The 27,709-nt window shown below is 38.2% G+C and overlaps 1 protein-coding gene across 1 annotated transcript in view; it reads right to left on the reverse strand.

Moving 5' to 3' along the window:
• LOC140245124 (uncharacterized) overlaps positions 1 to 27,709 on the reverse strand; it is a 47,783-nt gene that overhangs the window by 10,853 nt on the left and 9,221 nt on the right. The window contains exons 7-30 of the mRNA XM_072324724.1: positions 27,108 to 27,232; positions 26,422 to 26,510; positions 25,369 to 25,476; positions 24,377 to 24,472; positions 23,553 to 23,627; positions 22,714 to 22,881; positions 21,545 to 21,784; positions 20,646 to 20,714; positions 20,061 to 20,131; positions 15,699 to 15,849; positions 14,380 to 14,448; positions 13,782 to 13,897; positions 13,133 to 13,249; positions 12,411 to 12,589; positions 10,846 to 11,220; positions 10,380 to 10,471; positions 9,642 to 9,695; positions 8,160 to 8,355; positions 7,131 to 7,189; positions 6,707 to 6,781; positions 5,274 to 5,448; positions 4,052 to 4,121; positions 2,415 to 2,586; positions 643 to 756 (exon numbers count right to left, since the gene is read on the reverse strand). Of these exons, the coding sequence (XP_072180825.1) occupies positions 643 to 756; positions 2,415 to 2,586; positions 4,052 to 4,121; positions 5,274 to 5,448; positions 6,707 to 6,781; positions 7,131 to 7,189; positions 8,160 to 8,355; positions 9,642 to 9,695; positions 10,380 to 10,471; positions 10,846 to 11,220; positions 12,411 to 12,589; positions 13,133 to 13,249; positions 13,782 to 13,897; positions 14,380 to 14,448; positions 15,699 to 15,849; positions 20,061 to 20,131; positions 20,646 to 20,714; positions 21,545 to 21,784; positions 22,714 to 22,881; positions 23,553 to 23,627; positions 24,377 to 24,472; positions 25,369 to 25,476; positions 26,422 to 26,510; positions 27,108 to 27,232 (3,055 nt within the window). The remainder of the gene's footprint in view (positions 1 to 642; positions 757 to 2,414; positions 2,587 to 4,051; positions 4,122 to 5,273; positions 5,449 to 6,706; positions 6,782 to 7,130; positions 7,190 to 8,159; positions 8,356 to 9,641; positions 9,696 to 10,379; positions 10,472 to 10,845; positions 11,221 to 12,410; positions 12,590 to 13,132; positions 13,250 to 13,781; positions 13,898 to 14,379; positions 14,449 to 15,698; positions 15,850 to 20,060; positions 20,132 to 20,645; positions 20,715 to 21,544; positions 21,785 to 22,713; positions 22,882 to 23,552; positions 23,628 to 24,376; positions 24,473 to 25,368; positions 25,477 to 26,421; positions 26,511 to 27,107; positions 27,233 to 27,709) is intronic.

A 27,709-nucleotide genomic window follows, 5' to 3' on the forward strand; every position in this document is an offset into this window, starting at 1 on the left:
ATTTATGTTTGATTGCATTTTCTTTTTTTTTTCTGCAACATCCCAGGGTGGTATTCTGAAAATCTTCCTAAGTTTCTTCCTGAAGTGCCTAGGAAAGACAGAATTGGTATTCTGAAATTTCTTCCTAGGCACTTCTTAATGCAAATTAAGCCATCCTTATTCCCGCCCACGTCCTTTCTTAAGCCAATACAAAATGCCGTATCATAAGGAACCAACAAATGACAATCGCATATTACAATGACGTAGGGTCAAATACACGTGTGCGCGGCATGTCCCCTTTCTCACGCTCATTTCGCGTTTTAAAGTACATGTGCGCGCAGTGACTGACAAGCGCGCCTATCACGATGCTTGCAGTTTGCTATTCTTAGCAACGTACTTAGGACAGGGGTGGAGCTTTCCTACATATTTTCCTAAAATTCTTTCCTAAGTGCATTCTAGAATACCAACTTCTTCCTAAGTCAGAAATTTGCATACTCCCACCCCTTTCCTAAGTTTCTTCCTAAGTCTAGGAAAAAACTTAGGAACAGACTTAGGAAGAAACTTAGGAAGATTTTCAGAATACCACTTAGGAAAACATCCTGACTTAGGAAGAAATTTCTTCCTAGGAAGGATTTTTTCAGAATACCACCCCTAGTCTCTAACCTCTCGGTGTCCAGACAGAATGCCAATGCTGGACAGGTATTTTTCCATGGCTTCCTTGGTGGAGATCCCAGCGAGCTTGTCCAGCGCCTCTGCAGCCTCCTGTTGAACAGATGCCTGCAAAAGTAGGGAGGAAATAAAAACCCACAACACATGTACACGTATATATGTTGTATCATGTATAGGTGGACACACCTTCTCAGTATGTTAGTGTTCATACTTGATTATCATTAAAGGGAAGGCGTGGCATCTTTCAACCAGCGGGATACAAGATGGAGAAGAAACTGATGTTAAACATATGCATTCCTGGAGCAAAGGGTGTCAAAATCTGAAAACAAATATGGTCTCTCTGAATATTTATTTAACAGACCTCTAATAGCTTTGTACTGTATGTCTGTCTGTCTGACTGTCTGTCTGTCAGTCTGTTTCCCTTTCTTTCCAGTACTGTGCAATCTACTTACTAGCAAAGATAGTAGAGATAATAAGATACGAAGGCGCGCGATAACAATGGACATAAAATGGCTACCCTACATGACGATACAAAAGAGAGCTAAGTACAAACTCAGTACACCTAGGAACATCATTCATTTCCAAAGGTAGTGGTATCTTTATTATCTTAAAAAGATTTAAAAATTATAGTCGTAGCTTTTTTTCGATTAAGGGGATTATTTTGAAGAACGAGATTTTAGAGTAATAAGGATTATTTCGTGGAGGTAAAAATTTGGCAACAACATGATCTCACAATCAAAAACGCTTGATAAACAACAACAACATCTGCAAAGACAGCGCGTCTCAGGCAAAGACACACATCACCTGAGACGCGCTGTCCCTGAAGCCGCTGCTGTTGTTTATCAAGCGTCAAGGCAGCGCGTCTCAGGTGATGTGCGTATGCGCTTGAAGACCGCACGCTGTCCATTTGTTTTGTACAGGATTAGCGCGCACTTTCGTGTCTTATTAGTTAAGCGTCTTTGCTTACTAGCTAGTCATGAATTAGTTGATCATTTTATATCCTCCTATCAATCCATCTATGCATTTATCTACAAGTGTCCATCTATCTGTCTCTCCTTTTATCTGTCTATCTATCTATCTATCTATCTATCTATCTATCAATCTATCTATCTATCTATCTATCTATCTATCTATCTATCTATCTATCTATCTATCTATCTATCTATATCTATCTATCTATCTATCTATCTATCTATCTATCTATCTATCTATCTATCTATCTGTCTGTCTATCTATCTATCTATCTATCTATCTATCTATCTATCTATCTATCTATCTATCTATCTATCTATCTATCTATCTATCCACGTGTATGTATCTACATATATCTAATCTAGCTATCTATAAACGTAATTTTTCATCATCACTATAATGTGAAAAGACAAGAAAATATTTTTTCCATGACCACCCATTCATCAATCGGCCTACAATAAAGTCTCCATGAGAAGTAAGTCGCAGTCCACATGATTTTTTTTTTTTCTGTTTTCTTTAACTTATTCTCACAGGCAGTCTAGTAATCTGCACATTTCTGATGTAGAAATAATATATCTAGCAGTTTACCTTTAATGGACTTTGAGAAACTGCAACAAAAATCCACAATCTGTAGATGAAGTAGCCACATGGGTGCCAATCTAAAAGTTGCAACATAGACCAAACCCTAAAACTTGCAACATAGACACAATCCTAAAAGCTGTAACATAGCTGCAACTCTACAAGCTGCAAACACAGATGCAACCCCAGCAGCTGCATCTGCACAGTGTGCTTACATCTTCGTCTGTCATAGAGTTGAGCACCGCCAGCACGACGAAGGGCCTGTTGTCATGAAGATTTGCCAGGGTCTTGATGGCGTTCAGCCGTGTAATGAACAGACTGCTCTTCAGGTCCCGCAGGAACTTGCGGATGATGGAGTCCAGCAGGTTTTCGCTGAGCCCGACAATACTTCAGGAAGGGAGGAATGAAACATTAATGAGGTATGGTGCACAGACCAATTAAGTGATACAATAGAATCATCCAACCAAAGATAATCATGGGAAGGTACACAAAAATCAATGAATATATTTTAGCACAATATGTAACTTTTATGAAATAGTATTAAAGTAGATGTCACGGAATAGATATAAAGTGACAGATGAGAAAGACAAGTAATTGTAAGAAGAGAAAATATAACTACAAATATACTATGTGGAATACTGTCACAAAGTGGTGTCATACATTCATACGCCCGCACACGCACACAATATATGTAAAGTCATACAAAGCTAAAGCATTTCCCTGATTAATCTATTGTGCTCTTCCAACTACATAATTACACTGAGTGGATATACTATAAAACTCAGTGTAATGCAACCAAGAAGCAATTATTTTAACCCTAACTAGGCCGGGGGGGGGGGGCCTCGGAGGCCCCCCCCCCCTCGACGTTTCGCGCGATGTATCGCTATCGCGAGAAGCTATCGCCGCGACGTTTCATGACTTTTTTCTTTCGAGTCTCCTGCATCTTTTGACACCAAATTTGCGATGCCCGGGTGTGCGGTTCCGAAGTTGCGCATAAATATGCACGTGCATGTCAGACCAAAAATTGCTCAAAAACATGAATTTGTGTACAATTTCAATGCAAACTGTGTTTCCAGGCAAATTTCATAAAAGCATGATTATTTTGGGGTTTTATTGATTAAAATCAATTAATAACGCATTTTCTTGTTCGGAACAATGTCATGGACAAATTTCATCGAAAAAACAATGAAAAACATAAAGTCGAAAAAACAGAGAAATACATAAGAAATTCAAAAAACAATAAAATACTTAGGAAATTTTTTCTGATTGCGCAATTTTTTTCTCTTACATTTGCTGAGGACACTAAAAAGACTATTTGCACAAAAAATGTGCCTGTTTTGAGCTTTATTTAGTGATTTATACCAAATTGTCTGATTTCATGCATCATTATGCATAAATTAGCATAATTTAGTGTAAATGATAATTTTTGAAAAAATTAACTTCATGGCACTTTAGATTACATCATAGGCAATGCGTGTGCCAATTTTCGTCGCGATCACGCGGTCGACGGCCGAGATCCGGAGGGGGGCCTGGGAGCCCCCCCCCCCCCGGCTCTATCATCTACCTGAATAGCCCGGCCTAGTTAGGGTTAAGTTTGTAGTATTCAGTTGATCAATGGTTCTAGCGCAACATGAGCATGTATGTCTATGATTTTCTATCATGGTTACAACTAAAACACTGAAGTATCAGTGCTTATTTAGGTCAATGAAGGGCAATTTGTCAATCAGTTGCAATGTGTTTTGCATAATGAAAATTGTAGTTAGGGCAAAACGCAAACTTGAGAATATGTATCAAATGCCTCAGTGATGATCATACACCTAAAGGTCAAGAGGTCACGGAGATAAATACTCACTCATTCAATTCGATCAACGCTGAGCAGATGAATTTGTAGAGCTCGTCCGACGCGTTGTCTAGCAGATTCACTGCAACACAACATACCATCGAGCAATAAGCGAGAAGACGTAAATGTAAACTTCCATACAAGGACCACTTTAAGTGCAACCACCAGTACCCATCATTCACAACTGACACTACGGAACTTTGTCACAAAAAGATTTGGAATCTATTTATCACATCAAATGCCCACTAGCAAATACAATGTTCTCTCCAGTGTGTTGGAGGGATCCAGAAGCTAATCTCTGTTTGCAGAGTGCTTGAGCCTGTAGGCAAAGCATGTGAGATAACACTCTTGGTGATTGCATACCTCACAGCTTGTACGACATTGATGAGCCTGCATGTTCAAGTGGGCTTGTCGATTTAATCCAAGAGCAAACAAAATAGGACGGACAATGGAGTCAATTTAGTGGAGTACCCGACTATCATTGGTGAGCAGTGCCTGATTTAGCGGAGAGTACTGTATTTTCTCTGTATCGTTCTACACATGTGACATCACCAGCTGTAGTAGTCTTCTCATCCACAGATGGCGGCACTGAAACTTTAAAAATTCATAACTTTTGAACGGATTGTTCAATTTTCCTCAAATTTTTACCAAAGTGTTCTATTGAAATTGCTGCATTCTCTCAATCCTTATGTATATGAAGGTGAACTTGTCATTTAAAGTGTGTTCCTTGCTGGGGTATTGATAAGGACAGGAGCCCTCTTGGAGAGCAGTCCCAACACTGAAGTCTACTCTAGGTTTAAACAAACACCAACTTGTCATTTTTATCATCCCCTCTCACTATCATTAACTTCCCACCCTACCCCTTCCCTTTAAAAGCATCACAGCCTTGTTTCATTAAGTCGCTCGTAAAGTTACGCACAACTTTAATACGAACGACTTACATATTATGGCAAGCCAAGTGGGTTTCCTAGTCAATGTTAATTTCAATAGCTAAAGTTGAAATTTGCCGATAATGATTATTCTTACATCTTAACTAACATTTGAAAGTGTATTTCTGCCCCAATGTACATGTAGATGAAATATTGACATGCAGTCATACACCATTGTACTTTGTTAAAACGTACGGAAAAAGAAAAATGGGCACACATATTGGCAGTCCATATTCCAGTCGTTTGTAGAGTCATGCGTAACTTTACGAACAGCTTTATGAAACAGGGCCCAGGAGTGGACTTACACAATGTCTTGACCGTGGTCAGCACGTCCATCTTCAGCCCCTTGGGATACCAGTACATGCTGGTGATGCGGTTGAGAAGGCGGTCCAGCGGCCCTTTTTCCTCCTCTTCATCCTCCGCTGCATCATCGTCCCCGCTCCCCTCCTTCTCCCCCTGGATGTCATCCAGGACATCGACCTGAGAAACATTGAGCATAACATTAAGCACTGGGGGCATTGTTAAGTGATACTCATGAAGAGCCAAAAACCAGTTTGGGAAAGATTTTAATCATCGTGCTATCATCATTACTTTTCTTTTAATGTTTCTAGGAGGATCTTCAACTACACTGTACATGTTTATATTAAGATGCCTCCCTTCATCTCACTGGAAGAGCAGAACAATATGTCTGGCAGACAAGAACTTAAAAGAGTGGTGGTGTAGTTTTGGTTAGGAGAGGGATTCAGGTTTTCTACTTTTTCTGAGGGAAACTGAGAAACCTCTCATGAAATACATGTATGAAAGAGCACGCAATTCTATGAGGAATTCAAAGTTTACGTGATGAAAATAGGTTTTGAAATGGCTGAGATCTCCAGAAACGAAAGTAATCCTGTTTTGATCCCTCCACAAATCATCCATTATGTTGTTATTTCCTTTCTTTGTAATTCACTTTGTGTTTGTTGAAACACCTTTTGGTGAATATGGTATCTTATGTGTATTGTTCTTTTAGTTTGTATATTCCAATTGATGTTTATTATATCACATTTTATGTATCCTTTGTATCCTTTTAATGATTATGTGGAAATAAAGTTGAATTGAATAAAGTTGAATTGAAAAAGTTAGAACTCTCCTTTTATCAGGACGACTCTGGTTTGATACTTTGTTTTTGGATATTTCAGCCAATTTCAAAACCAAGTTTCAACGAATAAACTTTGAATTCTTCTCAGAATTGCAAGCTCTTTAATATTTCATAAATGGTTTCTAATTATTTCACAAAAACTTAGTCTGAATTCCCCCATCTAAACCAGAACTATACCATCCTTTTATAAGGGAATTCAGGACCAGATAAAATTCAGACTGATAAGAAAAAGTAGAATTTCATGTTGAAGTGCTCACAAAAGTGAATATTTAGTCTAAATTTTATCAAAGATTACAAAAGTTTTGATAATTTTCACAAAAATACCAAACAAATGTCAGATTATCATGTAGGATTCCTAAGTTGTTGTTGTTGTTTTATCGAAAGAAAGAAGAGAGAGAAAAATGGGGCCCTATACAAATAATTTGCCCCAGACAGCACTTAACATAAAACAGACATTATAATCTTAGAAAAATACAAACAAGATTATTAAATATATATGTGGATTCCTAAGTGGATGACACAGTTAATGCCTTCAGACTATACACCAACGAGAACAATACCATTCGAAGTATCAAAAGCTTTCGAGACGACAGTGCTTACTTTCCCGTATCTTTTCCGCTTTGATTGCTCCGTGTTGATACCTCTGCCTTTTCTTCTCTTCTTCTTTGAGAGCATCTGGGGGAAAAAAAAGACAAAACAGGTCAGAACAAAATCTAGTTTATATTTCAAGGGTTAGAGAATACATTGATTATCTCAGCTACATGAAATACACAGTAGGCAGTATGTACACACTTGTGAAAATACATGTGAAAAAGGTGATTACAGGAGAAGCACACATTTCAGCGCTGGTGGCACATTGAGTTTTTGGTTGTTAGATGCTCCAGCTGTCCACTGCAAATCATGCAAACACAATGTTGAGTATAAACATTCAACGCATTTGTGTTTACTTCTGTATTTGTTCTCATGTCTGATCTTCATCTGTGAAGAATGTTTGATAAATCCAGAATCCTTCTGTGAAACCTACCGTCCTCTCCCTTTCTTCGCTCATCCCCGGGTGAGATATGACAAGCCTTCCAACCGTCTCTGAAATGTAACAAATGGGAGCAGCGGTTAATAAATATCTTTATTTGCTTTTTCCTCATTTTATTGCTTGATGTATGATATCATCCACAAGAAGTCAAATGAGGAAACATTGATGTTCCAGGATGTGAGTAATGCTGAGTAGCATAGGATTACCCCACCCAAAAAAAAAAGAGATAACAATAATAAAAATGGTCAGTCTTAATTTCTGTCACTGGTATACAATCGTGCATGAGAGAAACGTCAAGTATCAAAAATAAAAGGTCATATCGTATTCAAACACACAAGGTGTTTTGATAGCATTGCTATCAGACTACTCATTAACTTCAAGTCTCATCTTGATTATGATATATGATTTTGATTGACAAACATCACCTAGTCAAAATACTTACCTTTTTCAGACATCACATCTCACAAAATTTCTTGTTATTCTTTTCAGCTTAAGTTGGTTAATTCTGTTAAAAAGTAATTCTGGATGCAAAATCAGCCGTGATATCATACTCCTTACATTTCATTATAAGGCTGATAAGACACAAAGATGAATAGATAAAGTAAGTCTTACAGATGAATAGATAGATATATACATCAACTGATAAAGATAGACATATAAATAAATAGGTACAGATTGAGACATATAAATGAATACGTAGAGAAAGGTATACAAATGAATAGATAGAGACATAAGGGAATAAATTAGTGGTAGATGTAAAGATATAATAGACGGATTGATAGATAGATAGATAGATAGATAGATAGATAGATAGATAGATAGATAGATAGATAGATACATGTAGATAGATAGACAAACAGACAAATAGATAAATTAACAGAGAGAAAGGGGATGACACATAGAGAGTGACGTAGATCAAGGACATTTTGCAAGAATTGTGGGGAAAAAGACGAGGAGAAGGGAGGGAAAAAAAAGAAATACATCACTTCAGTAATCACAAGAGTTATCTCACTAGATACTCACTTAGGCTCAGCTTCCTGATCTTGCCGTGATTCACCTCTGCCTCCTCCTTCTCCGCTGCTGCAACACCCGGTTGTTTGGCAACCCGTTTCTCCGCGGCAAGGTTGGCCGACGCCTGAGGGCTGGGCGTGGTGACGGGTGTTTCCGCGGCCGCCGTGCTCTCTTCGGATGAGGCCCAAGTGAATGGTTCGTGGCTCTCCTGACAGAGACAAGCAAAGCCAGGTGAAGCTACATTAAAGGACAAGTTCACCTTCATAAACATAAGGATTGAGAGAATGCAGCAATATTAGAAGAACACATCAGTGAAAGTTTGAGGAAAATTGGACAATCGATGCAAAAGTTATGAATTTTTAAAATTTTTGTGTTGGAACCGCTGGATGAGGAGACTACTAAGGCTCGTGATGTCATATGAGTACAACAGTATAAAGAAAATGTAAAGAAAATTAAACATATTTTCACTTTTTTCGCATAATAAAAGAGCACTAGACTTGCCTCTTTCTAAAGGCAGTGGGAATAATATTGCCCATAACATATGTCAGTAACGAGTCAAGGGAATGTGTACTTTTTTCAAAAGATGAAATTTTGTGAGATTCTCTTTATATTTTCCTTATATTGTTGTACGCATGTGACATCATACACTGCAGTAGTCTTCTCATCCAACGGGGACTGCACAAAAACTTCAAAAATTCATAACTTTTGAACGGATTGTCCGATTTTCCTCAAACTTTCAATGATGTGTTCAACTAATATTGCTACATTCTCTCAATCCTTATGTTAATGAAGGTGAACTTGTCCTATAAAGTTGTTCCAGTCATTACGTGAGCACTGTATGACATCAATTCAGGGGAGATGCCGACCCCTCGTGGGTCGCCCCAGATGAATAGCAGTAGTCAGTCAAACACTATAGACTGTCAACATGGTGCCACACAAGAGGGGAGAGAGTCGATACAGTCGGTGCAGATATTTTCAGATGTAGTACGGTAGCAGAAAATTTTTACTGGCTATTTCACTGGATTTCATTAGTGACAGTCATATCATATACATCATAAGAGTCTGTTCTTCGCCCTACACGAAAAAGGTCATTTGTGTGGGTATACTCAGCCTAATTTCAAGGTGCCTATCGTGTCATTACCCTTTGGGGAAAAAACAAGATTATAATTTAAACTGAGAGTGTTGAGTTTAATAAGCACTTTCCATGCCCAAGCTGATGAAAGCAATGATGCACCTCAGAAGCTAGAGAAGCTTCATATATTGGCCCTACCAATGCTATTATTAAGACAGCGATACTATTCCAAAATGATCTACTCCTCGACAAAATTACTTTAATTATGGGTGTGGTGGTATATACGTTTCCTTGCTTTGTTTCCCCTTTGGTTTTATAGGTTTCCCAGAAAGGGGCATCTTTATACTCTAAGCTTAATGGTGACTTAAGGAGACTTAGATGGAAAAGACCGAAAAAAGATTTTTTCCCCATGAGCGACTCACATATTCAGTGTCCTCAGATCGCTGTGCAGCAACTGGTAGATCACCTGTTGGAACCTGTTTGAGCACAAATTGAAAGTATGCTGAAGGTTATGCACGTATCTTGCCAAAAGAATCAAGCTGTCTGTCCATCTTGGAACTCTAGATACTAATGACCATCTGTGAGGAAATTCTATCCAAATAACCAGCGAGGAATGCACTTGTAGTGAAATGCTCTGAATGTTTTATCACAAACAAAAAAGTAAATGACACAAAGACAATAAGAGAAAAAAGAGCAGTGTATCCTATGTAAATGATGGTTTTCTTGACACAATGTTATTATGCATATCTCCGCCGTTTTCCAATCCAATGTTTATATTTCTCTCTTTTTTTACAGAGAAATATTTCAGGATATTGTCATATGCAATGCTATGGCGTACATAATTGTATTATGATTATATGCAAGGTGCATCTCCAATGTTGTCTCAACACAATGCCACAATGCGTATCACCACATTTCTTCTCATAAAATGTTTATATATTTCTCTTTTAACATAAATAAATATCATATCATAGTTACCAGTATGAATAATGTAATGATAGCTGCACAACTGCAATATCATTGTATACAATACACATTTCTAGAATCATCTTAAATACAATGTATGATATTCCTGTCAACAGGCAAAGCAAGAGAGGATTTGAATAAAAACTTTGGAAAACAATTGTCACAGAGGAAAAAAAAAAAAGATCTCTACTCACGCTCCGTGGTCGCCATTCTTCTGGTGGAGGGGGTGGGGTAGGAGGCTTGGGTGGCTGGACCAGCATCCTGATGACAGAATTTGGGATGTAACCTTTGGCACACACAAAAAAAAAAACAACAAACAGATGGCTTGTGTAAACTCAACAAGAGAGTAAACTCTCACAAGCTTTAGGAGAGAAAACATCTTCAAAGCTTTTAAGTTTCCCTATCAAGCAGACAAAATTTTACAAAGTCTGGTGTCTCTCTCATATATACAGTATCTCATTATATCACAGATAAAAACAAAGGAATATAAAAAAAAACGAATGGGACCTGTAAAATCACCTCATTATATCAGGTATCTCGCAATCTCTGACATCTTTATAAAGAGGTTCATCTGCACATAAGAATTTATTTGAATTCAGAATTTCTGGTGATGCCCCTACACAGGTTTAGCAGAATAAAGATGAAAGGCACGAAACTCACCGTCGGGAGCTACCAAGAGCTGGATAATCTTCTCCTTCTCCATCATCTCCTCCTCCTCCTCCTCCTCCTCCTCGTTTGGTCCAGCATCAGAAACCATCTCCTCCCCTTCTTTCTCTTCTTCTTCCACTTTTCTTTCGACCACGCCCTCACCGTCCCCTCCCACGTTCTGTCCATCTCCACCCTTCCGACTCTCCCCCGCCACCGATTTTTCCTTCTCCATCTCGGGTTTCTCTGTCTCCTTCTTTTCCTTCTTGTGCTGGTTCTTCTCTCTCTGGATGTGCGCTTGTGAGCTTGTTACGTTGCTAGCTGCATCCCCATTCTTAGCCGGAGCTCTGATTTGTTGGGTTGATGCCAGCTTTGAAATGTGCCTACCAACTGGAGTTTAAAAGAAAAAAACAAACAAACAATCATAGATGCTGATGACCATGCTTTTGACGATTCCAAGACACAAAACATCACCGCTACTTGTCTGACATAAGAGAACGAAAAACAAGAGAGTATAAGTGAAGGAAGATCATACTGCTTAAACCTTTCCTGTGCCACAGACTTTTGACAATGGGTACAGTACTGTGAAGTTTTCTGTGTCAATCGGCACTAAAAGTACACTAAAGTTTACCACGGCAACAATATGCACACTAGAGATGATTATAAAAACATATCGTCGCTGGGGCAACAAGACCTCGTATCTACAAAATGTCAAATGTTCAGGAGATCAAAAAAACATAGCGGCCAAAGCACTGTAGCGAATGGGATAGCATTTCCTTTGACATGCCGTGGTGGCTTCATGTTTGGGGTAAGACAGTTAGGATTTGGACAGGACATCACTTAACTAATTATCTGACCATTAATCCAAAAAAAAGTCATATTCACCAAAATTGCAGATACAAGGTCTTGTCACCCCAGCGACGATATGTCTTTGTGATGCTGAAAGAAAGACTACACATTACATTTTTGTCTGATGTCTTATTTTGGTTCTGATGTGTCAAATGATATACCTGTACTTCTTCACTCATCTTTTGTGATGTGGCCAACATTATTCCTAGCAATTCACCATACAGAAATCTACATTAATTGCAATGGGCGAAAAGCACGCAAGATGACGAACTTGGGATTGTAAATTCAGGCATGTCTACAATGGCAAAAACACACATTTAAAATTTTGGTTTAGCTTCCAACATTGATTAGTAATGTCCTGCTTGTTTCTGCTTGTGCCTGCCAAGGCCATCATGCTGTCATTCCAATCACAAAGACCTATGTAGATCATCCTTTTCATTTCATCAGCTGGGTTTAACTTCCAGTGGTTAGTTGTGGACTTTCAACTTCTTGCTGAGTATAACTGCAAAAGCTTTCATATTTCAATGCTACAAAATGTAATTTCCAAGCATTCAAATGTTTCAAGATCTTCCTTCTATAGTGCTGTGTAAAGTTTCATCCATGTGTCAACATCCTGCGATAATCTGAACGAGTGTTATCTCTTGAAATCATCAGAAGCATGTGGGACTCATACCAAAGCTAAACAAAAGCTGGCATTCAATTATCTGCATATCTTGCTTTATATTCCATACCCAAGCTCTCTGCAGTGACCTCCGTGCCTGCCTCCGACATATGTCTGCTGCCCTCTTTGTTGGCCGAGCCGGGAATGGGGATCCCCAGGATCTGCTTCCTCAGCTGCGGCAGTTTGCTCTTCACGTGCTGCCGTAGCAACAGGTCCGTGGGATAGGTTGGGAGGGATAGCAGGTCAAACCTATGGATGGCAAAAGTGGTAGATGAATCAAGGAGCAAAACAGATGAAGATTTAGGATCACTGGGTTATCTCGCTCTCTCGTTTTTCAAGATGAACACTCCTTAAACATAATCACGGTTAAAAAGTCAACCGCAATGTATGGATGGGAAAGATCACTTTCACAAATTACACCTGCCAAGCTTACAGAGTTGACTGGTCCCATGGATTCAATTTCTTTCCTTAGAATTTTTTTCTGCTTCCATCAGCTGTATGGCCGGTCAATTATCAGCTGTTTGGCTTGACACATCCCTGCTATGAAAAAGCACTACAAAGGATTTAACATTTTACACTGGCCAGGGGGGTGTTTCATCAAGTTAGTCAGTGCTAACAAGTTGTCAGTCTCTGACAATCACCTCAGTAACAGTCAGTGACCAGAGCATCTCAGCCAATCAAAACCAAGGATTTTGCTAAAATTGTCAGAGACTTACAACTTGTCAGCACTGACTAAATTGATGAAACACTCCCCTGGATCCCAGTGCAACATTTCATACTCTCTAAGCTTACCACAGGGGAAGATCAGGGTTGAATGGGAACGGCTCTTCCACGATCTCGTCTTGGAATTCCATCTCCAGAAGGTCCTTCATGTAGGACAAGGGGAGGTAGGACGCAATGCTGACATAGCTGTGTCAGGAAAACCGCAAAAAAGAATTTTTTTTTTTTTTTTAAAGGATAACTGCAATGCAATTTCAGTTAAAACAAATGACCTAAACGATGAAATGTCTGGATATGAGAAACACAATTAATACAGTAAATTTATGACAGCGTTTAATGACAAAGATGATGGGTATAATGATAGTTGGGAAAGTATGACAATAGTAATAACAATAATGATTACAGAACAGGTATTACAGAATGCAATGATAATGACAATATCATCAACAGCAATAAAAATATGACTATAGCAATGACAGAGAACGGTTTTTGTATTTGTTGTTCTTGTTCTTGTTGTGCACATTACAAAATGTGATTCAAATACAATTCAAATGACAGAGACAGAAAAACTGTATCAAGTATGGTAACATCAATAACAATAATGATTACAGAACCGGTAAGAATGTAATAATAGTGATGACAACATTATCAACAGCGAGAAGAAAAGAATAATATCAGCAAAAAAAGACAATTTTCGTTGTCTTTGTTGTTGTTTCCTTACGAAATATGATTCTGGAAGCCCACGAGGAGGTCGCCCCTGTCGTTGGCGAAGCAGACGCTTCGCAAGGTCTCGTCAAACCACAGCTCACGCACCATGGTGTTCGTTCGGTCCCAGATCTTGAACAATGAGAGACATCAACACAAATGACATGCATTTATGGCTAAAATTAGACTACTTGTGTGTTTGATCGAACTTCACTCTAGCCAGGGTCTACCCGAAGTGCTTATGTGAGTCTGTGTGTGCACATTATAATCTTGATACATATACTTCTTATATAAAACCTGCATTCTACTGTTAGTATGTAGATGGCTTGTCATCCCATTACCTAATACAATTGATTTCAGGTCAGATCCCTGTTTTGTATCTGATAATTAACCAGTTCATGCACATCAAACCCATTATAATCTATTTAGTCTTTGAGTTTTATTCCTCGGCTGAATTTGATTTATGGCGTATTACATACTGTATATGTATGCACAATAGTTTTGTCACACTCGTAACTAGTAGTAGTACATTGTACTAGTAGGTAGTCTCATTATCAAAGTCACTATCAGTAGTAGAACTTCATTATTAATCTTCGTCTTCAGTGAACAATTACCTTCAATGAGCCGTCATTGCTTGTTGTTGCAAATAAACCAAGGCAAGGGCAGCTGCACAGAGCTGTGATCTGAAGCATAAAACCAACAATAAATTATTATCACTATTATTCATGTTTTACTACAATTGTGACAGGCAGCAGGTGCTGAATTCCTCACAATTTCTAATCATAATATTGAAACATGCATGCATATGAATATAACAAAGAAAAATCATTGATCAGACTATTTCCACGAGGTAGGATTTTGTTTCTAGAATATCTAGTTAATAAGCCAAACTTTGTAAAGTCACATTCAAATGTGATGATGTACATGTAATTGCCATCATTTGAAGACAACACAACAAACATCTAAAGAGAAATACAAAATTACATGAAGGATGATCAAATTCACTGGTACCCTTTGCTTTTGTTTGTAAATCATTATCTTTAAACAGGATAACCATAAGGGCATAGGTCCTACAATTCTATTTGATGACAATCAGGAATTACATTATTTAACATGTGTGCATACATGAATGTACATGACTTGTCAATCCCAATCACTACTAAATTCATGAAACTGACATAAACTTTGCAAAATGCAAAGATACGAAGTGTGTTTGTTTGCAAATACAATTATCTCTCCTACATTTATGCCCTTCTGGCTCATAAAATTTGACAAAAACTTGAAGTATCATTCTCAATTCTGAAAAAAAGTTTGTGTGCAAAGACAAGCAATTATCACTGTGTGCGTGCATATTATTGTGTGTGTGTGGGTGTGTGTGTGTGTGTGCGTGTGTGTGCATGTGTGTGTGTGTGTGTAATTAAGTGTGTTTGTACACACAGGGTAATTTTTGCATCCATTTCATTCACACTGTTATATTAGATCAGGGCATCTCAACATAAGTCTTCATCAGATCTCTGTATAGCTATCGTATTCCATATAAATATATGAAGAGTTTGTTTGCAAAAACCGATAAGTCCATATTTGTCAAATGGAGATATTTGCGATTAAAGGTCAAGAAAAACAAAGAGAATAATAAGAAAATTTTTGCTTCTTTTGACCATAACTTAAAAAATATACCTTTATAGTAGTGACCAATGTATCATTTAAAAGGTATTATTTTGTACTTTATGACAGAGACCGTACTTCAAAATCTTCAAAAATGGACTTATCGGTTTTTGCAAACAAACTCTTCATATTCTTGCGATTGACATGATCTGAATGAATAACATAATGTACAATTTGTATTTGAACCCAACCCGAACCCAACCCTGTAACTCGTGACATCGCCCAAAGATTCATCAGCTCTGTCCGTCATGGGTGTACAATTTTGTACCTGCTTGGTGTGGTCGTGGTCCTTGAGGTGTTTCAGGAGTCTGACACCGGGCACCTTATCGGCCGCGATGTGATTGGCCAGCTGCCGTTGGGGGACGCTAGGGGGCGGAGACTTGTCATCGTTGTCAAGCAGCTCGTACATTTCCACCACGCTGGAATTGATATTTTGGTTTTAAATGACAAAATTCATATCTTGTTATGATATGAGACTACAATACCACGCAAATCTCTACCAAGACTAATCTATGTTGTATCAAAATATGTAAGCCTGGAAACAATTTGAAGATTTCACTGTGTCATAAACATTGGTATATCAAGAATGCTTCTTTCTTTCAAAAAGGATCAATTTTAATCTAATTATCGATTCTTGCATCAAGTTGTTTTTTTTGCAACTGTTGATTCAATTCAATTTTCAATTCAATTCAATCATAGTTTATTTCCAATCAACGAAAATCAAAACATAGTACGAAGTATACATGTCATAAAATAATATTGTTCAAACATTTGCAAAAGATTCATGTAGTATCCATGATGAATTATATAACAACATATATTTATATATATATACAATAATTAGGAGGAACAATGCATATATACTTCGTGGGCGTGCAGAAAATAGATTCGATTACGGAAAATAGTAATCCACAAAAAAGCAAAGCTTGTGGGACGTGGATCGCTAGATAGATAATGAGTAAATAATATATTATTCAAGGGTTTTTTATAGCTTTTGTATTTGATATAGATTATTTAAGTCATTTGTAAAAATATACATGTAGTTATATTGAGATACGCAGGTCGGGAAAAAAAAAATACAATAAAAATAAAAATAAGATGATGAAATGCCTTTCATTGATGTAACTATTTACTGTAAATCCATAAATATTTGTGACATGAAATTTTCACAAATTGGAGGAAACAGCCTTTTTGCAGCATGAAATTTTTGTGAATTTTGTGAGGAGCCAAGATTTGTGAACTCCAAAAGCACTCAAAAGATCTCGTCTACACTATATGCATTGAAAGCACTGTTTACCATTGGGAGCAGTGATTTTAAAAAATGTTCAAGATATCACATTTGATGCATATCGTCGCTGGGGCGACAAGACCTCGTACAGTTAAACTCGCCTAAGTCGACGTCGCATATGTCGAATAATCGCGTAAGTCGAAGATTTTAAAAAGTCCCGATTTTTCCCCATTGACTTACGTGTATTAATTCACTCACAAGTCGAATTTTTTAAGTCGAATACTCGCCTAAGTCGATGAAATTCCAAGAACACTTTCACGTAAAAACCATTGAATTCACCTTGCCTAAGTCGAATAAGATTTTATTGTGTAATAAATCATTGTCAAAATCTTGAGACGCCAGTTTTTGTTTACATACAGTATATACCAAAAGAAACTTTGCGTTAAAAACATTAACGTTTCATTTACGCAAGCGGTTTCACCTGAATCGTTATTAACGCAAACTAACGATCGGGAAAACTAACGTTTGTAGTAACGATGAGTAACGATCCCAAGTGCAAATTAACGATGTTTCGTTGACATTAACGATAGTAACGCAAGAACTCACGCGAGATTTTGGTTTCCGTTACCCAGACCTGGTGAAAGGACGACGTATCGCCTCTGCCGAGTGTAGCCGCTGCGATGTATATGCTTTATATACTTAGCGGAGTCTTTTCGCGAATCGTATCACGATTTCGCGAATGGTTAATATGCGACCGGGGTCACCAAAAACGCACGCCGTGCCAATAACAACAACAAAAAAGCCCGATGTTTGCCTTCAGTTTTGGAAATGAACAGCGGTAACAATCGGCTCCATAAGATGCTAGAATAAATGTCAGATGTTTGCTCTTAATTTTGGAAATGAATAACGGTAATATTCAATGTGGATAAAGCGTCTTGCTGAAGGGCAAGTATCGGGCACACCGCTCCAGCTCTCAGCTCCAAAGTAGACAACATACATGTACATTATACACGTGTATGCGTGGTGTAACTGTAAGTCCATCTTTTCGACTTACGCACAAGTCGAAACTCGCCTAAGTCGATGTGTTTTGCTCAGTCCCGAGAAGATCGACTTATGCGAGTTTAAAGGGAAGATAAACCCCAAGAACAATGTGGATTGAGTGAAAGCAGCAACATTAGTAGAACACATCAGTGAATGTTTGAAGAAAATCGGACAATCGATGCAAAAGTTATGAATTTTTAAAGTTTTGGTGTTGGAACCGCTGGATGAGGAGACTACTAGAGATTATGACGTATGAGTGGACTACAATATCAAGAAAATATACAGAAAATACTACAAAAATCCATTTTTCATGAAAATTACAAATTCCATCAACTTGATATTGACATATGTTAAGGGTAGCAATTATTCCCCCTGCTTTCTGAAAGCGGTTGGTCCACTGCTCTTTCATAATTCTAGAAAAGTGAATTTTTGTTGAATATCCTTTATATTTTCTTTGTATTGTTGTCCACTCATACGTCATATCCTCTAGTAGTCTCCTCATCCAGCGGTTCCAACACCAAAACTTTAAAAATTCATAACTTTTGCATCGATTGTCCGATTTTTCTCAAACATTCACTGATGTGTTCTACTAATGTTGCTGCTTTCACTCAATCCACATTGCTCTTTGGGTTTACCTTCCCTTTAACTGTATCTCAAATATGTCAAATGTTCAGGAGAGCCAAAAAACATGGCGGCCAAAGCACTATACTGAATGGGATAGCCGTTCCTTTGACGTGCCGTGGTGGCTTCATTTTTGGGGTAAGACAGCTGGGATTTGGACAGGACGTCACTTAACCAATTATTTGACCACTAATGCAAAAAAGTCATTTTCACCAAAATTTGAGATACAAGGTCTTGTCACCCCAGCGACGATATGTGTCGGTCAGTTGTATCACAAAACATGCTACCTTGTAAAAGTTTTGCAGTAAAACCTAAAATATAAGGCGATATATCATATTTTTCTCACTGAACCATAACCGTAGATGGTTCAGTCTAGAAACATTTTTGTCATAACTATTGTTCACATTCTGTTTATGTTACAATACTTCATTAATTATACTGATTCAAATCTTTAAATTGGTTGTTTCTATTCCTAACTCACATTTTAGAACTATTTTGAAGCACTAAATCTGGAATTTTGTTTCTTTTGCAAATGGTAAACAATGCCTTTGTATTCCAGTGGTAATTCATGAAAATTTCATGCAGGCAAAATCGTCTGGTTTTACAATGTACCAGTAGACCCATGAATAATATGGCACTTTCGTAAATATTGATTTGATGCTGCATCACAAATAATGAATTGGCATGATTTACAGAATGACAGACAACATGCAGCATACATAGCAAAGGAAATATAGAATAGACAGAAAGATCAGGAAAACAGATAGCACATCTGTATATTCTGAGAGTGATGGGATTTGGTTTAAACAGTGGTAAGAAATGCTGCACTCTGTTGGAGAACTACAACTTTGTATACGCAAACACCCTTTGAGTTTTGAGACCAGAATACCCTGGAACTCTGTGCAACATGATTCTGACAATTCTTGACTTTCGTCATTTCATCATTTTGCAAACTTATCAGCACTGAAATTGAAAGATAAATCACAGATGCAGTCAACATTTACTGAATATTTTTGGTTTCTTCTGGAAGAAAAGAAATATGTTGTTCTTAACAAAAATTAGTCTACTGATATGCAAAGCTGTAATGGAAGAAGGCTGCTTTCAGCATACAGTACTTGTACACCAAATTGTCATTTTAAAGATTTAGTGGCTTGTACAGAAAGTTTTATCTACAGCTGTATTTCTTCTTTTTTTTTTTTGTAGATACCTACAGACACCAGTTTCCAGACACCTACAAATCCAGTTGTCCATTCACCTACAAAGTTATTCAAATTCATGAAAATTCTTCCGTCGTGATGTTTTTTATTGCAACTGATTGACAAATTGCCCTACATCGACGTAAATAAGCACTGAATTGATCAGTGTTTTAGTAGTAGCCATGATAAAAAAAAAAAAAATCATGGGCGTACATACTCGACAAGTCGAGCTGTCGGGCGAAAGCTCAGTGGTCTAGTGGAGATGACGCCTGTCCGGTGATCAGGAGGTCGTAGGTTCGAATCCTGCTCGAGTATGTACGCCCATGATTTTTTTATCATGGCTACTACTAAAACACTGATCAATTCAGTGCTTATTTACGTCGATGTAGGGCAATTTGTCAATCAGTTGCAACCTACAAAGTTGTCCACATCTATTCTTGTGTGAAAAAAAAAGAACACAAAAGTCCCTCTTTTTCAATAATTCATTTAATGTGTGACTATTTCTATCACCTATCAATTTGATTAGCCTTCCTGCAAGACTCACTTTGTCTCCAGTGTCGTGCACAAGACATTCCCTAGCATGGAGATATGTGTAGGGGGTGTGGTGCAAGCAACCTATAAGAAGCAGATGAAAGGAATGCACATACACATATGGTGCACACATGCATAAATGCAATTTGTGATGAGCGAGACACGTTTTAAAGTTAGTGGAAGCAAAGTTTTAAGAGAACAAGGGAAAGAACAATCGATGGAAAAACATGAAACAGCAACACAGCAGTGCACACGAAAATGGCAGCGAAAGTATGGAATGGAGGCAGGTTAGATAGTCATCACATGTTGTTATTATGCAAATGAGTAGAATACAGGCAGGTGAATGGATTGAAAACATGGAAATTAGGTCATTTCAGCACAGCAGAGCTTTAATGAAACAATAAAAAGAAATGCAATGCATGAAGAGACTAAGACAATACTTAAGACAGCATATAAGTACAGGCCCATCTCTAACACGCCAATGAGACATTTATGGTACTGTGCTTTGATGAAAACATTCTGATTGGTTTTTATTTTGTAGTGTGTTGTGACAAGTAAGCTTGATGGACATGAAGGGAAAGAAAGGAGGATTTCTCACCAACTTCAAACAGGCTAGTTTGATGGAGGAGACCCCTATACTGACGCTGATCCCCCAAATCTTCACCATCTATTGGGCGAGATGAAAACGTGGCAATGATATAAAACAACTGCAGATAACATCATATTCAAATCATACCTTTTGAGACAAAGTTTGTTGCTGACCACCAATAAATCATTCATTAATGCAAAAACACATCTTCTTTGTTATATGTTATATTTTGAATAAAAGTCTTTCTTCTTTCTTGTCTTTGCCACACCAATGATAAGGATGATAACAATTCCTAAATTTTCCTGGGGAAAAAAATCGTATGAGTCGTTTTGAGACTGGTTGAGTACGACAAACATTAAGCACATCTTTACATTACAACCTTTTCAAATGTGTAAGTGATTTATAACACTCACATCATCAGGAGTCAGTATTTTGTCAATCTGTTGAAATATTGTACACTTAGCATGCTATAATACCAACACTAAAATTGCCACTGCTGTTAGATAGTAGATAGTGTATCCAAAAGTATTACGATCATAATTGCAATGTAAAAGGACTTATAAATCTTTCTTTTTGAAAGTATATCAAGGGAAATTTTGACAAAAATTGTAAAGCCATAACAACATAATCATACACACACAATATTACAATTGTACCACCTGTAGTAAATTATATCATATTCACCAGCTGCAATATGTTTAAATGACATTCAAAACAAAATAATACACATTTATCTACATGTAGAAATAAGTAAAATGCATCTGCGCAAATATGAATGTACTATTTTTGTTCCTAATATAAAAAGGAGAATGGCAACAATAAATAATTCGTTTAATTCTATTGTGGCATCAAGCTTTCATGAAATTTGTGGCCACATTGTTGCTGCTCTTCCATGCAAGACTACTCACTTTGTCAGACCCGCAGGAAATGAGTCTGTCCGCCGCTCCAATCTCGTTCGTCGACCCCTCCCGGCCGCCGCCGCACGCCCCGTGGGAGCACTCCAGGGCGAGGATGGCACCCCCGTGGGCCTGCAGGGGGTGCTTCATGGAGTGGGCGCGGCACTCCAGCAGCGAGATCTGGCCGCTGGCGTGGCCGGCAAAGATGAGGTAGTCGCCGTCGGGGGACTCCCCCAGCCCCAGGGCACAGTCCTGTGAGGAGGAGGGGGAGGAGGAGCAGGTGAGTGGCGAGTGAGAGAACGAAATATGGAATGAAGAACAAGTAAAAAAAAAAAAAAAAAAAAAAAAATGGTAGATAAACAGTGTACAGATAAATCACAATTTCATGAAGATAGGAAGACTACAGACAGACAGAACAGGGCTTGCCTTATTATTGACAAATATAGAAGGGAAAATACAAATGTGGATGTATACTCACACATGCTCAAGCACACATTAATTTGCACAGATTGATTAGCACAAACACACAAGCATCAATACAAAAGTTAATAAATTGATAAATGAATGCAAAATAACAGATTTAAGCCATCCCCTAGGGGAACCTGGTGGCCCATATCATGTATCAAGTCTATGTGCATTTCAGAATTTCAGTATGGAATGGGTTAAAAAATGTGGATGGACAGCTACATGTATGCATATCTACATACATACACAAGCACATAACAAATGCACAGAAAACATTAACAATTAGTAGACACGAGTAGAGAAGCGAGGAAGACAGAAAATATGTAGACTGACATAATATTTAAGCACAAGCACACCCATATGTAACCACTGATTCATTCTCGAGAATCATGAACCAGTTGCTTTCTTCTGAAGATGTGAACTTTAACCTATGGAGTGCCACTTGCATACAGAAAAGAAATACCATTTGTAGATAGAGTTTAAACATTTGCTACAGTAATAATGTTGCATTGCTGCATTCTCAGAGAGCGCACTTGCTTCAGTCTTCTGAACAGGTAAGACAAACCTCAATGCTGCATGTAAAGAAATTTGTGACCTTTGATGATGATGCTATAGGCGGCTTTCCATACTCCAAAACCACAAACTACTAGAAGTCTACAACTTTGATTAGACAGGCAGTGTTGCTAAAGGTCTTGGCAGTTTATTAGCGCCCTCACCAGCTTCACAAGGGCGAGACACGTGACGGACTCCTCGGGGATGAGCGGAACGAGCAGCTCCCTCGCTTGGCAGGGGTTGGTAGAGCTGTCAAACACCAGCACGTCCCCCATCTCAAGGACGGTGACGATCAGGGCGTTCTTGGGGTCGTAGACGATGTCCGTCAGCACCTGGCCAGTGATCGAGGGAATTTCAAGATCCCTTCACAAAATTACTTTTCTTCATCTATTTTTCAATGTACAGAGTATAATATATCTTTTTCTTTTTCATGATTACAGCTCTGTTTTCACAAACTCAGCTACCATCCTATGAATTCTACCTGTGAACAGCACTGGATATATACGTGTATAATGTAAAGGAATGCAAATGTACACGTACATGTATTGTTTACATACATTTGTATTACAGGTGTGCAAGATTAGATGTGTCTATGGTGAAATACTGCTACTTATGATAGCTATAAAAAAAAACAAAAAAACCATGGCTCCTTTTCATCACCCTGCATTGCTCGGATTGCTCTTCCCATTAGAATGTGTGTGTGTGTGTGTGTGTGTGTGTGTGTGTGTGTGTGTGTGCACAAATATTTACACACTTATTATTTCCAACTGTTTATACCCCATGCTTTGCAGTACGCTTCAGAGGTGTTTATTTTTTTTTAATCCTATAAAGCAATAATGTCTTTAAATTCACAAAGAGCACCCGACTCCCAAAATTTCTGAAAATAAAAACCTTGCGAAGTATTAAGCATATTCAGTGTTTGAAACATATACAGGAAGTCTCAATCAAACTAAGCTCCATCTTTTCAGAAGCCAGTGGAGGCTTAAAGGGAAGAATCACTCACCTGGTAAGAAGGCATGGGATAAATGATGGTTAGCTCTGTACCCGAGACTGCAGATATCAGTCTCACTCCGCCATCCTGGATCGCAAAAGAGTTATCATCATCATTATTTTTTTTTTGTCAGTCAGAAATTCAGAATCAGTTGTAGTAATTTACAATCTGAGAGGCTTCTCATTACATTTCACACACTTACTGCTGTTACTACTATATATAAAAATCATACTGTTACTATACTGATGAGGATAACGGTGATGCTGATGATGATGATTATTGTTATAGTCATTACCATTATTGGTGTTATAATTTATTATGTTTACCATTGGTCTTTTTTTAATTATCATCATTTTGCAACAATTTTCTGGAGTTTACCTTTTGAGCAGCAGCGAAATGTTAGATTTAGCTTGGTTTGGAACTTTCCTTTGCAGGGATATCTGAATTAGATATTCTTTGCTTTTGCACAATATACATGTATATATTTAAAAAAAAAAAACATATCGTCGCTGGGGCGATAAGACCTCGTATCTACAAAATGTCAAATGTTCAGGAGAGCCAAAAAACATGGCGGCCAAAACACTGTGGCGAATGGGATAGCCTTTCCTTTGACATGCCGTGGTGGCTTCATTTTTGGAGTAAGACAGTTGGGATTTGGACAGGACATCACATAACCCATTATTTCACCATTAATCCAAAAAACTCATTTTCACCAAAATTGCAGATACAAGGTCTTATCACCCCAGCGACGATATATACTGTTATCATTTAACTTTTCAATAACTGGGTCAAGTCAGCAGGAAAAAAACAACAACAACAACAACAACATTACTCACCTCTGCTGCACATAGAATCCTGGATGGAGTAGCTGGACTGACTATTCTGGCCAGCTTGTGAACACAGGACCTTACTGGTGTGAACAGGTGATGAAACTGAAAAAAGACGAAGATGATGATAACATTATATCAAATGGTCTACATGAATACTGTTCGGTGATGATTTGTCAATATCGCAGTCACATGACTAAAGGCAGCAAAGATCAAAATGATTATGTTGCGAGCTGTGACTTCATCAAGCAACATGATTTCAGAATATTACTGGCTGCCGTCCGGGCTAGAATGAAATGATGTTTTATATGTAGACAATTTGATACAACAAATATTGCCTTGTCTATCATAATAGACTAATATACTAGTAACATTTGATAGTCTCTTGGAGGTTATATTTCCCCTCGAGAGAACATTTTCTCCTCAGTGCTGCACGTTTCGGGTAAATATAATTTCTGTGGGGATTCTGGGGGATGCACCTCTAAACAGGCGATATCTGTATAATGCCATGGACACGAAAAGTCATTACTAGAAAAAAAATTCATCCCATTCAGGTCAGTCCATTGGGATATGTTTAGACTGGGAATGTACTTCTATTTGTCACAATCAAGTTGTTCACAGTGTGACAGATCATCCAATTCAATTATCTGACAGCAAAGGTCCCCCTCTTCCTCCTCCTCCTTCTCCTCTTCCTTCTCCTCCTCCTCCTCCTCCTCCTCTTTCTCTTCCTCCTCCTCTTCCTCTTCTTCCTCCTCCTCCTACTACATTATCTAGCCATTTTTCTGACATTACACCTTCTCTTGTAAAAGTATGTAAGAAGAATTTGCTGTGATTATGCCTTCAAATGCTACAGTTACCAAACCTTCCACGATGGCTGATTAGTGAAGTTAAACCCCATAGTGTCAGATGCATTAGATGTGTGGTGTATACATAGTGCCACAACTGGCACATACACACACTGACATTCAAAGGGTTGATAAGAGACTTTACAAATATCTCACCAGGTTGAAGTTCCACACTTTGATGTCCTTCAAGGTGTAGTAGTAAAGCTGGTTCTGATTGGCTAGTCTCATTCCCAGGACTTTCTCACCGACATTCAGTCTCTGAGTCTGATTTGATAGCATAATCAACAAAGATGCACGTATGGTATCAAACAAACAACTGGATAATTTGCTTATGAACTTGCCATAAGACTCAGGAGACATAAATCTACCAATGTGCAACATTCATTTTGTGTCATAAGTGATTCAGTAGTATTAAAAGTCATTAGAATAGTTAATAATGAAATGGTATTCTTTGGGTACTTTTTCTGGGCTTAGACTGCACATCACATGAAATGTGTTTTGTGTAAGTATCCTTGAAAGTGGAATAGCAATGGCATATTTCAACAGTCAATTTACACACAAGATGTACTTTACATTGGGCTTGTATCACTGCCTCGTCAAGCATTCTTGTGTATAATACTTTGTGATTTGAATTCTGATTTTGATGACAGCTTATCAAAGGGAGCTAATGTAAAGAGGGCAATATGCCCGACACTCAGGACACAATCAAGTACTTTTGCTTTGATTTACATGTACCTTAGATATACCGGTACATATGCATGTTGTATGTACAGGTCGTATATGTGTGTGTATATATGTGATATTGTATGTAAGCACAATTTGTATACATATATATGTTTCCATGTCTGTCTGTATATATGTATATACAGGTATGTATATATTTGTATGTGTAGGTCCCATGTATCATATACAAGTATTACAGGGGTCTAGGGCATTACCCCCTGAGCAATTACCCCAGGCCCTTCCCCTGCCTGACCCTAACCCTAATCCTAATCCTGAACCTAATGCTAACCCTAACCCAAACTCTAACCATAAACCTAACCCTAATCTTTACTTTAACCTTATCACTAACCAGTATTTAGCGAGGGGGGGGGGGGGGGATAATTGTCCTCGTGGGGTAATTGCCCTGATACGGTACTACTGGACAACATTGTACATTGTATGTGTATGAATTCAATGTCAAGAGATGAGCGACACCCCACGACTCACCAATTCAAACGTGTCCAGCCGCCAGATCCTGACCGTACCATCCTTGGAGCTGGAGATGAGAAGTGGGTCAGCCGGATGGATCACCAACCCTGGGGGTGTATGGTGGGAGGAAAGAGATGATAAAAAAAGAAAAAAAAAAGAAGAGAAAAGTGAAACTGAAGCACACATTTCATGTGCAGAGGGAACACAATACAGGAATTAAAGCTAAAACATAATACTTGCCAGGACTCAAAACTCATCTTCCACCATTTAGAATCTGCAAATTTAAGAACATGTGAAAATGGTCCCGACAAGTGTGCAACGTGCCATGTGTACATGCACTGGAATGCAGTACAGTACATGATGATACTCTACTCCACGATAGCAAATTTACACTTGTAAAACTGTTGGGAAGACCAGATTCGCAAAAAAATCAGACTCACTAAATATATGCTGTATGCCGTACATCACAAGCAGGAGGACATATAAATATATATACTACAACTTTACTTCATTCAAACTTTTCTCTTTTTTTTTGATGTTGTTGTAATTTCATAACCTTGTGCAGAGAGCTGGGTTTTGCTGCAAGACAAAAACTATGAGAATAAGACTCGAGGCACTATTCTGACTGGTTCGCAGCCTTTACTTTTTGACGTGACAAAACAGATGGCAACCTCCCTTCCCTGGCATTAAGAGCCCCCACTTACCTGTGACATTGTCGTAGTGGCCGACAAACTGATGCACTTCCTTGAAGACCACCGCATTCCACACTTTGATTTCCCCGTCCATGGACGCCGTGATGCAGTACTCCAGCTTGCGGTAGAAGACAAAACTGAAACGGTGCAGACAGGATTACAGTTTAACAGAGCAATGTGAGAATACAAGGTGACCTCTGCCAGTTGGAAAAACAAAGCTTGAAGGCCTTGATAACTTGAATTGGTGTGCATTTAAACCATACCGAATAGATGCATAATCACCGTACATAATATGAAAGACAATGTTACAAATGCCATATATGTCACAAGGTTATCATTTTTGCAAATTTCACATGTTGGGTGCTGTTCACAATTTTAAAAATCTCATGAAAATATCAATTCTGATGCTGACATGAATGTGATGTCATGCATAACCTTTCCGTTCATTAGTGTGCTGTCTCCAAGATCACGAATTCAACCCCTCGCGAAATTGTCAGGAAGTCCCGATTCGCAAAAAAAAAAATAATAAAATAAAAAATCAGACTCACTAAATATATGGCGTTTACAATAATTTTGCTTTTTTGGTATGAAATGCTGAATCAGGAAAATGGCCA

Source organism: Diadema setosum, chromosome 22, assembly GCF_964275005.1.
Source record: "Diadema setosum chromosome 22, eeDiaSeto1, whole genome shotgun sequence".
NCBI lineage: Eukaryota > Metazoa > Echinodermata > Echinoidea > Diadematoida > Diadematidae > Diadema > Diadema setosum.